The following is a 14,906-nucleotide window of genomic DNA, read 5'->3' on the forward strand; positions in this document are numbered from 1 at the left end:
TGAGAGGACTTTTGTTGAGTTTAGCTAGACATTGCATAGTTGAGCAAATGTAGATGTCATGATGACTGCAGTAGTACTGGCCAATGCACGGATACACATGCAGTCATGGCTTTACAGCAAGAATCACTATGAACTGTGATGTCTTTTATCCAGGCAAAATGTGAAGCAAAGAGAACCACTATAATCTGGAAACATTAAGTGATCAGATCTACGCTGAACCTCTCCTGTTTTTAAAAATGGTCAGGTCTCAAACTTTAAAAGAGCCTCCAGAACAGGAAATCAGCATTTGATAGTCTTATAATTGGTACAGTTCTCTTCCCACCAGGATCAAACTGTGACAAATTAAGTCTTGCCAGTTACTCTCCATAGAAAGTAGTGTCTGCAGACACACTAATCTGAACCTGGATTAACATGTCCACATGGATGTAAAAGCCCTGTATTTACTAATCTCTTAACCTTAACATGTCCACATGGATGTAAAAGCCCTGTATTTACTAATCTCTTAACCTTAACATGTCCACATGGATGTAAAAGCCCTGTATTTACTAATCTCTTAACCTTAACATGTCCACATGGATGTAAAAGCCCTGTATTTACTAATCTCTTAACCTTAACATGTAATTATTGAAGATCTGTACAGGATTTGAATGAATGACAAATACCTTAGCTCAGCAACAAACTGAATGATCTCTGTGAAAAGGTCATTTTACCAATGATACATAATGTTAATGAGTTGTATATTTTACAACATAGTAATAATTATCTTGTCAACTTGGCACAGTTACATTAGATACTTCTCACTTGCGGGTACTAATTTAACAAGATGCAACTCATTAAGAAATTAGATTACTCCATGACTCAATCATACTACCCAATGATTTCCTTTAAAATACTGTACATTCAAGTTGTATCTTTATTACAAGAGGTTTTACATAATGACATGTTTTACATTAATTAGTCTGCTATGTTACATTGTTAAATTGGAAATCAACACCTTATTTGCCATTTTGTAATAAAGAAAATCAGAAACATTTGGTCAGTAAGAATTATTTGTTGGTCACTGGTCAGTTACGAAAAAAGTCCTTTGTTCTTTTTGGTTTTCTTTGTACAGGCCAAAGAACTTGAACCTCTTGGTAGTTCAGCCCAGTCTGGTAGTTTTCTCTTCGCCGGCTGGCTGACATTCTGTGGAGAGATGAACGTATATTGACAACAATGAGTCCACTGAAAACTATCAAAGCTCTACACTGATTGAGTGACCTTTCTATCCCCAGACCCAGTGTTTCCCCACCTCCGGTCCCCCGGTCCCCCCCCCCCCCCCCCCCCCCCCCCCCCCCCAGTGTTTCCCCACCTCCGGTCGCCCCCCCAGTGTTTCCCCACCTCCGGTCGCCCCCCCAGTGTTTCCCCCCCTCCGGTTGCCGCCCCAGTGTTTCCCCCCCGGTCGCCCCCCCAGTGTTTCCCCACCTCCGGTCGCCCCCCCAGTGTTTCCCCACCTCCGGTCGCCCCCCCAGTGTTTCCCCACCTCCGGTCGCCCCCCCAGTGTTTCCCCACCTCCGGTCGCCCCACCAGTGTTTCCCCACCTCCGGTCGCCCCACCAGTGTTTCCCCACCTCCGGTCGCCCCCCCAGTGTTTCCCCACCTCCGGTCGCCCCACCAGTGTTTCCCCACCTCCGGTCGCCCCCCCCAGTGTTTCCCCACCTCCAGTCGCCCCACCAGTGTTTCCCCACCTCCGGTCGTGCCCCAGAATAGGGAAACCCTGGTCTACCAGGTGGGCACACGACATCTTAATTACATAATCCTCTGGTGGTAAACTGGTTCTGGTTGAGACGTCATATAACCAGTTTACAACCAACTGGTCTCTATTACAACAAGGTAAAGTCTTTCATGACTCTGTGGAAAACACGTAAAATTGTTGTTATTGTAAAGCCTCCTTTTTCATAAAAAAGACGTGAACCAAACATCCCTGTCAAACCAATATACAACCTGACGCCATTGAAACGAGTTTTACCTGCTGGGTACTCTCTCTTCCAAGTTCTTATCATCAACCAACTAAATGTGAACTTCACACTTGTTCTGGCAATGTTCTGGTACTGAGAGCTTCACCAGCTGTCATGTAAAATATGGAAAGATACTTCAGGGAGAAGAAGCCTGCTCCAAAGTTATTACGGAGATCATGTAGGAGAAAGCTCTGGTGGGTCTTTGTTAAATTGAGTGTTTGTCTGCAGAATTGGTCCCAGTTGTCGCATCAAATCCCCAGTTCTTTAGTCAAATAAAATCACATTCCATGTTTCACTCCGGTTCTTTCCACCTGAATTGAGTTGTATTGGTGCTGAATGGATGGATGATGGATGAATGCAATTAACCCCCCCCCCATTTTATTTTTCCTTAGAACCGTTGTGTTTCACATTTCCCAGCTTTTATTATTTGTTGTAAGAAATGTCTTATATAAATCAAATTAGATTTGAAGTAACTTCTAATATGCATATTTAACACCCATTAAAAGGTATGTGCTGTTAACATAATTAACAAAAACAGCTATTTTTTAAATGTATAATTTACCTTTATAAGAACAGGTTATTTTATGGTGAGGCTTGTGGTGTCTCCTGAAGCTAGACAGAGATTAGAAGAAGGAGCTCTGGTGAATAAACCACACCGGAATAGGAGTCCGACCTACAGTACCGTGACCTATTGGTTGGGTAAATAGAGACGCCATGCAGCCGATAACACTGCTCTTACTGAAAAGCTCAGGGGTCCTCAGTGACTCTCTGTGTCTCCTCAAGTCAGAGATACAAAAATGCTTAGAAGGCCAGAATGACTTAAGCTACAAAATAAATAGAGGTTGAGGAATGCACACAAACCTCAGACAATAAATCCCCCATCTGTGGCACCTCTGATATATACTATGAAGAGTTCTAAAAACAAGTTCTAAAAACCAACCACAATAAAATAAACAAGCTGGTGTCAAAACAACTGTATAAAGGCTATATGAGAAATAGATCTCTTGGCCACACAGCATGATAAAAACAGGATCTGGACTTCAAACTATTTGATGGGCATGTCATAACGAAGTATAGGAAATATGTACCAGCACAAATTTGTAACGTCCAAATGTGCCGAGAGACAATAATGCATTGCTAGACTGCTACAATTGGTTGGACCTGGAGACTAAACTGGACTTCCAGGATCCTCCTTTGGTCTAGTGTCCGCAGTCCATTGTATGTCTATGTGAGTCTCATGCACGCAGCTGCATCAATACAAGACACACAAGCGTGCTATCCAACATCGGATTACCATCCATCACAATTCCTCCTAAGCCGTTTATCTGACCCCTCTAAATGTAATTTCCTTGAGGAGAGCATTTTTTTTTTGTTAGTCTCCCTCAATCTCATTGGTGCTAAATCTTTAGTGACCTCACCGCCACCGCTCGGTGAAGGGGAGAACGGATCCGGTTGTTGATCTATTTAGAGGGAGCTCTAATGCACATATTGATCTACAGGTCACCATGAATAGGAGGCAGGCACAGTGAAGCGTGCGGAGAAGGTGGAAAAAATAAAGCTTCCAAGTACACATTCACATCAACAGTGAATGATTGAGGGTTTTTCTTTGATGAGAAACACTGATAAAAAAAACTAACTCAAATTGATCATGGTGAAGAAATGCAGTCAGTTGTGGAGAGACAGACATAACTCAACAGTCTGCTGACCACTGCAGCCCGGTCCCAGCTCTTGACCACTGCAGACTGTTCTGTCCACACCTGGTCCCAGCTCTTGACCACTGCAGACCCTCGCCACAGCAGGGGTGTCCAGTGGCCTTTAACCCACGAGTCCCACCACGACGCCGGCGCCATTTGGACTTCTAACCCCTTTTAAACATGGTGTGTTTGAGCTAAAGAGGGCTGAGCCAGAGCGGTGTTTATGAGACAAGGGCGGATCCCAAAGGGGGCCGGGTCTTTTGACAAAAACGTCTGTAAAATCCGAATGGTTTGAGCTACAATCTATTAAAAAACTATGAAAAGCTGAGACTCACAAACACACATTTTGTTATATAAGAGTCATTATGGTAAGGGGTTCAAAAAAGGGAAATCATATACTGTAATAAGTTGCTGTCAAACTCAACACAGTAGTCACTGACTAGTTGGATATTAATTTCCCATAGAGCAAACCATTTCTGTACTTACAGCCTTCTATAAACTCATTTATCAGGTTTTTGCTTTGGTGGACTTTATATATAGATTTTTATTGATATTTGTCCGTAAAACTCATGAATGCAACAGTTTATATCAAATAGTGTTGTGTTCTACTTGTAGCCCTGGTTGTCTTGGTACAACAATTCATTGTGAGGCTAAATATAAGGACTGGACATGCAGATAAATGAAAGTCAGATAAATGAAAAGCCGGTTTTTGCAGGGGTCTCGGGACTGATGGGGTTAAAGGAGGTCAAAGGGCGCTCAAGATGCTCCCGCTGAGCGCTGACCCCAGGTCAGAGGTTAAACGTAAACCAGCTCCAGGCAAAGCCAGGGCACACTCATCTCGTTAGACGGGGGACACCACGTTTCCATCGATCCTCCCGTGTGAGATTAACGAGATCAAAGGGTCACGACCCTCTGGAGAACGTCACAAATAAACAAAGCCCTTTGTGGCGAATAACAATTAACTCTGCATTAACCAGAGGGTCTGTGTGTTCGCCTGACTGGGGCGGGTGGACATCCTGCTGTGGGCTCATCTGGCGCAGATCTGTTAATGTTTTGGATTTATGGTGAATTCCTGCATGTCAGAGCACAAGATCACCACCCGTGTCATCAGGGAGATCTCTTAAGTTGCACGCAATCGTCGGCATTAAACAGCTCTCAAACAATCTGCTCTGTTGCGCTGTGAAAACCACAACTGGCAGGAGTCTAAATAAGATGAACCAGTGGCGTCACCACAACTGTGTGACGGTATTTCTAGTCACACTGCCAGACGGACACCAGAATGACTACAAAACGATCAGTTAGTGGATGCATAACGCATCCTTTCAGTGGGCCAATGACACTGCTTCCCTTTCTATTGAGGACCTTTAGCTACAGGAGTGGGTAAGACAGAATTGGGCTTGATGGACGGTATTACCAACGGGATTTATGCTAATGAGTTCAGCTCCATCCAATTATACGTGGAAATGAGGACCTTAGCCTGGACACCCTGGGAAGAGAGATCAACAGTTGAACAAGAGCACTGACGTTGACCTAGAGAGCGCCACACACTGGAAGTACAGACTGGAGTTTTCCCAGGGTTTTGAAAAGGCTTACTGAGTCGTTTCTTTAATGCAGGGAAAGGGATTTTTGAGAGCCAATTACTCAGTTGATGGAAGCCGGATGCTGATGAGAGCAGATATTTAACCTCCTCTGCCTTATTGATGATTAAATCCACAGTTCATGTCTTAAAAAGTGATCCATTGAAAATAATAGGTATTCATCGCCTTTGTTGAAATGTAAGAAATATTTGTTGAATCATCACGTACCCGACACATTGACACTTGTTATGTTTGTGAATCAAACGTGTCTATCTTGCTAAAATAATAGGTCTGGTACATTGTTTCATATTGTGAGTGAAATCCACTTTTTCTAGGCTGAAAGTCAATAAGTTCTACCTGAGGGGAGTCACTGAAGAGTTCCTGTGTGTCCTCATCCAGTGGCTTCTGGTTCCAGGATGCCAGCTTCACTGCACTGGTCTGGGGGACAGCCTTGGCGGCTGCAGTAAGAGCCTTAGGTGCAAGGACATACTCTGGGACGGGACCCACTTCCTACCAGGGAGAGAAAAGACATCATCTTTAGTAGGAGACACATTGACTGAGACATACTGCAAATTATGTTAGTCCACAAATGAAGATAGGTTTCCACAGAGGTGTATTGGTGTAAAAAGTACAGGCTAGTTTTAAATCCGTTTGTTTTTGTTAGCTGAACATTACCTCTGGCATTGGAAGATCCCTGAACAGGTAATCCTCTTCCATACTCATCTCCATCTCGTCTGGGAGTCCGACTGCTAACCAACCAACAGGTTGGGGTGGGGATAGCTCCACTGGGGCTGGCTGGGCTGGTGATAGCTTGATGGGGGCTGGCTGGGCTGGGGATAGCTCCACTGGGGCTGGCTGGGCTGGGGATAGCTTGATGGGGGCTGGCTGGGCTGGGGATAGCTTGATGGGGGCTGGCTGGGCTGGGGATAGCTCCACTGGGGCTGGCTGGGCTGGGTCTTTTTCTATCCTCACTGGCTTGTGGACGGAAGGTTCTCTCACCGGTTTGTCCTGGAAGAAACACACAAATGAAGTGCCTACTTAGTGCTAGTGAATGATATCACATATGACTTGAGAGCTGGATTCCATTAGGAGCTAGTATTAACAACTGCAACGAAATCCTACCCAAACAGACAGTGTCAAATATCACTATGAGCCACTAACATGGACTCAACAGCAACGAGGGAGATGACTCCCATGTAGAAGTGGGCCAGTGGTGTGAAAAACCTCCCAAGCTGCTTTCACATCTGGAGAGGGGAGTGGGGCTGAGGACAAGGGCCAGGCTGGGTCATGAAGCTTGGCTGGGGCATGGGGCCGGGCTGGGGCCGGGCTGGTGCATGGGGCCGGGCTTGTCGTGCTGCGTCAGCCTTTAAGGAAATAGGTCCCCTGTAGTAATCAGTCTGAGAGGAAGGCACCAGATGTCAGCCTAGCCTTTAAAGCCTGTCCCCTTAATGGGGACTAGAGCAGCCTGAGAGATTGTGCTCTGCACTGACAAGAGTGGTCATAGAGGGAGAGGAGAAGAGAGGGGGAGGAGAAGAGAGTGGGGAAAGAGAGAAAGGGATAAAGAGAGCGTGTACAGAAAGAGAGAGAGATAGACTATAGTGTACAACTTTAGGGCTGGAGATGTCATTATACCTTCACCTTGAGAGAGTTGTTATCAACCACACTGAGAAATTAACCGTCACACAGGTGTATTTGAAAGGTATACATTAGCTGAGCAGGCTTTGTCACGGGCACAATCTGAATATAAAATGAAATATATCCATGGTGAATTATGTAGTAACACTTATTGCACACAACGTGAGTCCGTGCAACTTGTGACGCACATTTTTTAAACCTGGACTTATTTAGGCTTGCCGTAACAAAGGGGTTGAATTCTTATTGACACAAGACATTTCAGCTTTCATTTTTATTTGTAAACATTTCTCCAAACATAATTCCACTTTGGCATTATGGGGTATTGTGTGTAGACCACTGGCACAAAATATCAATTTAATTCATTTTCAATTCAGGCTGTAACACAACAAAATGTGGAAAAAGTCAGGGGGTGTGAATACTTTTAAGGCACGGTAGATAGATAGTAGTGTCGTTCATCAGGAGCAGTGATATGTACATCAAATGATGGCTACATTCTGGGCTTGATAAGGATGAATAAACTACCTGACATCAGTGCATTTCTAATCAGAAAGTAGGATCCGTGCTGACTACAGGGGAGCGAGACCCTCATGAGACACTTACACCAGTTGTACCCCAATGAAGGAGAAATAAACCAAGGGAATACAGTGGTGTAACGCTTCGATCACGACAGCGTCATTGCATTTTGGTACACCACATGGTCTGGGGCTGTGTGTCACAGCATGATTGGACTGTGCTTGTTGTCATTGCAGGCAATTTCAACGCTGTGCGTTACAGGGAAGACATCCTCCTCCCTTATGTGGTACCCTTCCTGCAGGCTCATCCTGACATGACCCTCCAGCATGACAATGCCACCAGCCACAATGCCACCAGCCATACTGCTCGTTCTGTGCGTGATTTCCTGCAAGACAGGAATGTCAGTGTTCTGCCATGGCCAGCGAAGAGCCCGGATCTCAATCCCATTGAGCACGTCTGGGACCTGTTAGATCGGAGGGTGAGGGCTAGTGCCATTCCCCCCAGAAATGTCCGGGAACTTGCAGGTAGGTGCCTTGGTGGAAGAGTGGGTTAACATCTCACAGCAAGAACTGGCAAATCTGGGGCAGTCCATGATGAGGAGATGCAATGCAGTAATTAATACAGCTGGTGGCCACACCAGATACCGACTGTTACTTTTGATTTTGACTTATGTTCAGGGACACATTATTATATTATATTTCTGTTAGTCACATGTCTGTGGAACTTGTTAAGTTTATGTCTTAGTTTTTGAATCTTGTTAAACAAACATTTGCACATGTTAAGTTTGCTGAAAATTAACACAGTTGACAGTGAGAGGAAATGTATTTTTTTGCTGAGTTTATCACAATTTCCTCCCCCCATCTCAAAATGGATTGGTTTTGACCGTTTGGAAGTAACATTATTTCTTTCCTCCCGCATCAGCGATGCAGCGCACCTCGTAAAACGTGATTGATGTCCTTGTAATGAAATCATCAACTTTACCCTGTATATCTAAAAATGACCATAAACACTGATTGTTAACTAAAACTATTTTGGATGGTGAACGTGAAAAATCAAATCTATTGTAATCCCCGTTCAGCAGGTATAGCCAGATGACTTATCTTTTTTATTCTGGTAAAAACACCATTTCCAACAGCGCCTATGTCATGTGATAGTTTTGTGGTCACAACTAATAAAGCCATTTTAGCATTTGAATGCTGAAGGCAAAGAGCAGATGTGCAAGATCAGGTCACATGTCACATAAGATGTTTTCGGAAAGCAGACCGTAATATGAGCAACAACTGTTAGTGAACCGGCGATTCGTAACGTTTGAATTGCTTTCCTGACCGATGTATCCTATAATTGGATCAGTTTGGGGTCCGTGGACCGATGTATCCTACATGTGGATCAGTTTGGGGTCCGTGGACCGATGTATCCTACATTTGGATCCGTTTGGGGTCCGTGGACCGATGTATCCTACATTTGGATCAGTTTGGGGTCCGTGGACCGATGTATCCTACATTTGGATCCGTTTGGGGTCCGTGGACCGATGTATCCTACATTTGGATCAGTTTGGGGTCCGTGGACCGATGCACTAGTATCTTAAACACTTGAATCTGGGACCGATGCGTATTTGTGAATCGTTACATCCCTAGATAAAAGCGTCTGCTAATTGACAGATATTATATAACAAAAATCTTATATTGACCTCGCGTTCTATCCAGGTGAGCTCAGGCTGCTGTCGGCTGGTGGAAACAGCAGGTGGGGCCGTGGGCATCCCCTGTCTCTGCAGCAGCTCCACAGTCAACTGGATGAGGAAGGTGCTGATGTCGTCGGGGACTCTGGCTCGAATGGCCTTGATGTCACTGAGGTCTGTGGAAAGAGGATAGGTTAGTCGAGAGCGATAGGGTTTGTCAGTGTGGAGAGAGGGGGGGGGGGGGGTTCTCAATTAGATACAAAAATATCAGAATTAGGCTGCCTGTATTAATGTAGCCGAAGCGTCTCAGAGTAAAAGTACAGATCTTGGATCGGTTTTGACTTTTACATCATATTGAAGCACTCCTTCACAGGAGTTTTTTTCTGATCTGGGAAATCTGCTGGCCCTAAACCATGTCAGGACGTGATAAACAATCTTATCTTGGTAAATAAAGTTGAATGTAGCCTGGGTCAGTCTGTTTCTGCCCCTTCACAATGACAACAATGGAGTTGGCAAGAGCATAAACAGATCTGGGACCAGGCTACAGAAGTAGACAACAGATCTGGGACCAGGCTACAGAAGTAGACAACAGATCTGGGACCAGGCTACAGAAGGAGACAACAGATCTGGGACCAGGCTACAGAAGGAGACAACAGATCTGGGGCCAGGCTACAGAAGGAGACAACAGATCTGGGACCAGGCTACAGAAGTAGACAACAGATCTGGGACCAGGCTACAGAAGGAGACAACAGATCTGGGACCAGGCTACAGAAGTAGACAACAGATCTGGGACCAGGCTACAGAAGTAGACAACAGATCTGGGACCAGGCTACAGAAGGAGACAGCAGATCTGGGACCAGGCTACAGAAGGAGACAATAGATCTGGGACCAGGCTACAGAAGTAGACAACAGATCTGGGACCAGGCTACAGAAGGAGACAACAGATCTGGGGCCAGGCTACAGAAGGAGACAGCAGATCTGGGACCAGGCTACAGAAGGAGACAGCAGATCTGGGACCAGGCTACAGAAGGAGACAACAGATCTGGGACCAGGCTACAGAAGGAGACAACAGATCTGGGACCAGGCTACAGAAGGAGACAACAGATCTGGGACCAGGCTACAGAAGGAGACAACAGATCTGGGACCAGGCTAGTGTTTAATGTAGAGTTTTTCTCAACCTAGATGAGACTTTGAGATCTAATCTAATTTTGAGCGATACAGGAAGTGACATGTCCGTACCAGAGTTGACAGGGTGTGACTGGATGATGCGGCTGACAGTAGTTCGTATGGCGGTTGTTAGACCAGCTCTCTCTGTGTCCAGCGGGTGGTTTGCCCTGAAAGCCTGGATCAGCTGAGTTTCTAGCACAGCAACGGGTAAACTGCGCACATCAGACACCTGCCTCTGAACACAACACACACATATCTTTAAGAACAACACTTTACATGCCTATAGTGCTCATAATGGACGGTGTCAGTTGAGGAGCACAGTAGGTGAAAATTGAATTCAGGTCTGTGCACCTAAATCGTCCATCGTCCTCAATGTCCAGATATATGCATGTGGTGGTATGTATATCAAATTTGAATACAGCCCTAAATTTAAAAATATATATATTTTTTATTATACCAAACTAAGTAGAGCCGTACTGGCCTGGTTTGACTTCCACCATAGTTGCAGAAACTGTAGGAGAAAGGCTCATGTAGAAAGATTCTCCCAGCAAGCATAGTATGCTTCTTAATGGTATGACATTGTGAAAAGGATACGATCTCCAATTGAAATAAATAAAACCAGACGGCCATTTCATGTAGCCAGGACTAAACAGGGCTCTCTAACCATGCTCTTGCCCTCCTCCTGGAACAGTCTGTAGGTGATGGCAATACTGTTAGGTAGAGAGGACCTCCCAGTCACCGCCCCTCTAACGCTCTCTGGACCTGGGGCTGAAGCCAGAGTCGAGGAGTCCACCTGGACAACAGACAAGAGTTTAAGACATTGTTGAACACCCTGTACAAATACCAGCCAATGTGTTGTTTGCCATGTTGTTGGTAGTAGAATCTGGGAAAACACATTCAGGAACACGTAATGAGGCCAATTGTTATGGTCATGTAGGATTAACTTATGGTTTATGATAGTCGAATCATAGCCTATGCCTGTCTCAATTATGGACATGACTTACCTTCAAGTTGTGAAGCTCACAGAAACTTGCTATGGTTTTGAGGAGGGGTATAAGCATGCTGGACTTTGCCTCAGAAACACCATCCACCTGCTTCAGACTGGACACAGTGCACGGCCTGCAAAACACCAACAACATCATCAACTAGCAAAGAGTACACTGATTTTTTAAAACTATTTTCCATGTTAACATTTAAGGATTATTACATTCTTAAAAAGAGATTATTACTCACTAGTAGTTATTTTAATACAGCAGACTGTGAAATGATAATTACATTTATGAATGAATGAACACAGATCTGGCCAAAGAACCGGGGAGGTCTGTGGCTATGACCCGTTTTGACCACCAGCTTTGTTAACCTGTAAACGTTTGTTTACCAGTCAAACGTTTGGACACACCTACTCATTCAAGGGTTTTTCTTTTTACACATTGTAAAATAATAGTGAAGACATCAGAACTATGAAATAACACATATGGAATCATGTAGTGTTAAATCAAAATATATTTTATATTAGAGATTCTTCAAAGTAGCCACCCTTTGCCTTGAGGACCACTTTGCACACTCTTGGAATTCTCTCAACCAGCTTCATGAGGTCACCTGGAATGCATTTCAATTAACAGGTGTGCCTCGTTAAAAGTTAATTTGTGGAATTTATTTCCTTCTTAATGCATTTGAGCCAATCAGTTGTGTTGTGACACGGTAGGGGTGGTATACAGAAGATAGCCCTATTTGGTAAAAGACCAAGTCCATATTGTGTCAAGAACAGCTCAAAAAAGCAAAGAGAAATGGCAGTTCACATGAAGGCAAAGGGTGGCTACTTTCAAGAATCTAAAATACATTTTGATTTGTTTAACACTTTTTTGGTTACGACATGATTACATGTGTCATTTCATAGTTTTAATGTCTTCACTACTTTTCTACAATGTAGAAAAAACCTTGAATGAGTAGGTGTCCAAACTTTTGACTGGTACTGTACATGTCCCACTAAATTCAAAGCTAATTATGACTACCGACTCCTGAAAAGTGAACAAGACGAAGTGAGTCACCACACATGAAGGCAGACGCCCATCAACCCACTGTACCTCATCTTGGCCATTTCCAGGAGGATTTTGTTGGTGGCCAGTATGGCTGGTGGGATGTCCTTCTCACTGGCCAGTTTCTGTCTTTCAGCAACCAGCTTGGCGTACAACGCCGTCTATGGAACAACAAATTACAGAGATATTTACAAGAGAGGAACATCAGCAAGAATCAACAAATTACAGAGATATTTACAAGAGAGGAACATCAGCAAGAATCAACAAATTACAGAGATATTTACAAGAGAGGAACATCAGCAAGAATCAACAAATTACAGAGATATTTACAAGAGAGGAACATCAGCAAGAATCAACAAATTACAGAGATATTTACAAGAGAGGAACATCAGCAAGAATCAACAAATTACAGAGATATTTACAAGAGAGGAACATCAGCAAGAATCAACAAATTACAGAGATATTTACAAGAGAGGAACATCAGCAAGAATCAACAAATTACAGAGATATTTACAAGAGAGGAACATCAGCAAGAATCAACAAATTACAGAGATATTTACAAGAGAGGAACATCAGCAAGAATCAACAAATTATGACATGTAATGCAATGAGCTACTGACTATGAAACGAGAGGCTCTGCAAGATCAAGTTTCACAGCATTTATTTCTAATGGGAGGCAGCACATTGATGGGAACGTACATACTTATTATGGACAGTGATCTTGTAAGTGTTCTACATATTATTTATTTTGTATTCTTTTCTTATGTCTGCCAGTCTTTGTGCAAATGTGATGTGTGTCACTGTACTTTGTCTTGTAATTGATGCAATCGAATGACCTTTTGGGGACAATAATGATTTATTGAATGGACTGGTTTCATCAAATAGAGTGCACCTTAAAGAGGGTATGGATTATGTTCTGTTGACTCTACCTGCAGTTCAAGCTCTCTGGCGGAGATGGGGGCTGGCTGTGGTTTGGACACCGCTACCTGGGTCAACAACTTGGATGGCATCCTGTCACTAAAAATATGTGACGAAAAGCCATCAAACCCGAGAATTCACATCTTCCTATAACCTAAGGGCTGGTTTCCAGAACACAGATCAAGCCTCGTCTTGGAATAAAAAGCATTAAGCAATGGAAAAGTTCCATTGAAAGGGCTTTTTTGTCAAAGACTTAACTTGGTGTCTGGGAAACCATACACTTTATTGAAACAACACAATAGGTGAATATTTTAGAGGTTTCTCACTACAAAATTGGATCCGAACAAACTAAGTACACATAAACAGGCAAATATCATGTCCTCTATTCTCCACATCAACCTCTTCATACCTGCTAGATGACATGTCCAACTTCTGGATAGATTTGCTGTTGACTGGCCTACAACAGACATTTAACCCACTGTTCTGTGGAGCGACAGGAAAAATCACAGTTGACATATTCAACACTTATTGACCGTCAAACATTTTCCCATCAATAACATGCACTTCAATAGTGTTGTTGCATGAAAAAGTATTTCAGTTGGCACTTAAGTGTTACACAAAATAAAAATAGGCCCACTACAAACTAAGTACAACTTATGAAGGCATAAATAAAGCATACATAAAGGCTTCATAAGCACCACATAAATGCTTCATAAGCACCACATAAAGGCTTCATAAGCACCACATAAAGGCTTCATAAGCACCACATAAATGCTTCATAAGCACCACATAAAGGCTTCATAAGCACCACATAAAGGCTTCATAAGCACCACATAAAGGCTTCATAAGCACCACATAAAGGCTTTATAAGCACCACATAAATGCTTCACAAATCTATAAGCGCATTTATCAATTGTGTATAAACATAGGTGTGTTATGACATTTGGCAGCTCACCCTACAGTGGGAAGGACCTGTCACCTTTTACACAGAATTTATAGAGTATGACATACGCTTATAGATTTGCGAAGCATTTATGTAGTGCTTATGTAGCCTTTATAAGTTGTACTTTGTTTAAAGTGGGACCAAATGATCAGATCTGTAAAAACATTAGCGATGGAGGCTAGTCATTCTCTCTGTACCAATCCTCCAGAACACACTCACCTGAGAGGTGGAATACTGCCTGTCAGTGGCACTAGTGGTGGTGGCTAGTCATTCTCTCTGTACCAATCCTCCAGAACACACTCACCTGAGAGGTGGAATACTGTCTCAGGGGCACTAGTGGTGGTGGCTAGTCATTCTCTCTGTACCAATCCTCCAGAACACACTCACCTGAGAGGTGGAATACTGTCTGTCAGGGGCACTAGTGGTGGCTGCAGGGTTCTGCTTTCGTCTGAAATCAGAGGCACAGAGAGCTTTTTGTACTGGGTTGACAACATTCCCTGTGACTACTCACCAATGATTGAATACCTATTTGTAACATGAAGACACCAAACTATTGGTGAGTGTTCACCAAACAGCCTACACAGTACCAGATGACCAGACGACAGACAAAGGTGACATTTCAATCAAATTAAAACATGTTTAGTGAGCTTTGCATTTTTGAGCCATTTGATAATTGATCACTCTTCTGTTAGGAGGAAGCAGAACACAGCTCCACAAAATAACACAGCCAATGTGACTTGCTCTAAGAGTAAGCA

The 14,906-nt window shown here is 43.6% G+C and overlaps 1 protein-coding gene across 3 annotated transcripts in view; it reads right to left on the reverse strand.

The window, feature by feature from the left end:
• Positions 1-895: 895 nt before the first annotated feature.
• Positions 896-14,906, reverse strand: part of wrn (WRN RecQ like helicase) — a 35,954-nt gene continuing 21,943 nt past the window's right edge. For all 3 annotated transcript variants that reach the window (XM_036976766.1, XM_036976765.1, XM_036976764.1), the window contains exons 26-36: positions 14,539-14,599; positions 13,618-13,691; positions 13,220-13,307; positions 12,339-12,451; positions 11,259-11,373; positions 10,919-11,047; positions 10,327-10,489; positions 9,100-9,263; positions 5,940-6,272; positions 5,622-5,774; positions 896-1,182 (exon numbers count right to left, since the gene is read on the reverse strand). In XM_036976766.1, the coding sequence (XP_036832661.1) occupies positions 1,069-1,182; positions 5,622-5,774; positions 5,940-6,272; positions 9,100-9,263; positions 10,327-10,489; positions 10,919-11,047; positions 11,259-11,373; positions 12,339-12,451; positions 13,220-13,307; positions 13,618-13,691; positions 14,539-14,599 (1,507 nt within the window). In that variant the 3' untranslated portion in view covers positions 896-1,068. The remainder of the gene's footprint in view (positions 1,183-5,621; positions 5,775-5,939; positions 6,273-9,099; positions 9,264-10,326; positions 10,490-10,918; positions 11,048-11,258; positions 11,374-12,338; positions 12,452-13,219; positions 13,308-13,617; positions 13,692-14,538; positions 14,600-14,906) is intronic.

Source organism: Oncorhynchus mykiss, chromosome 5 (assembly GCF_013265735.2).
Source record: "Oncorhynchus mykiss isolate Arlee chromosome 5, USDA_OmykA_1.1, whole genome shotgun sequence".
In the NCBI taxonomy this organism is placed as follows: domain Eukaryota; kingdom Metazoa; phylum Chordata; class Actinopteri; order Salmoniformes; family Salmonidae; genus Oncorhynchus; species Oncorhynchus mykiss.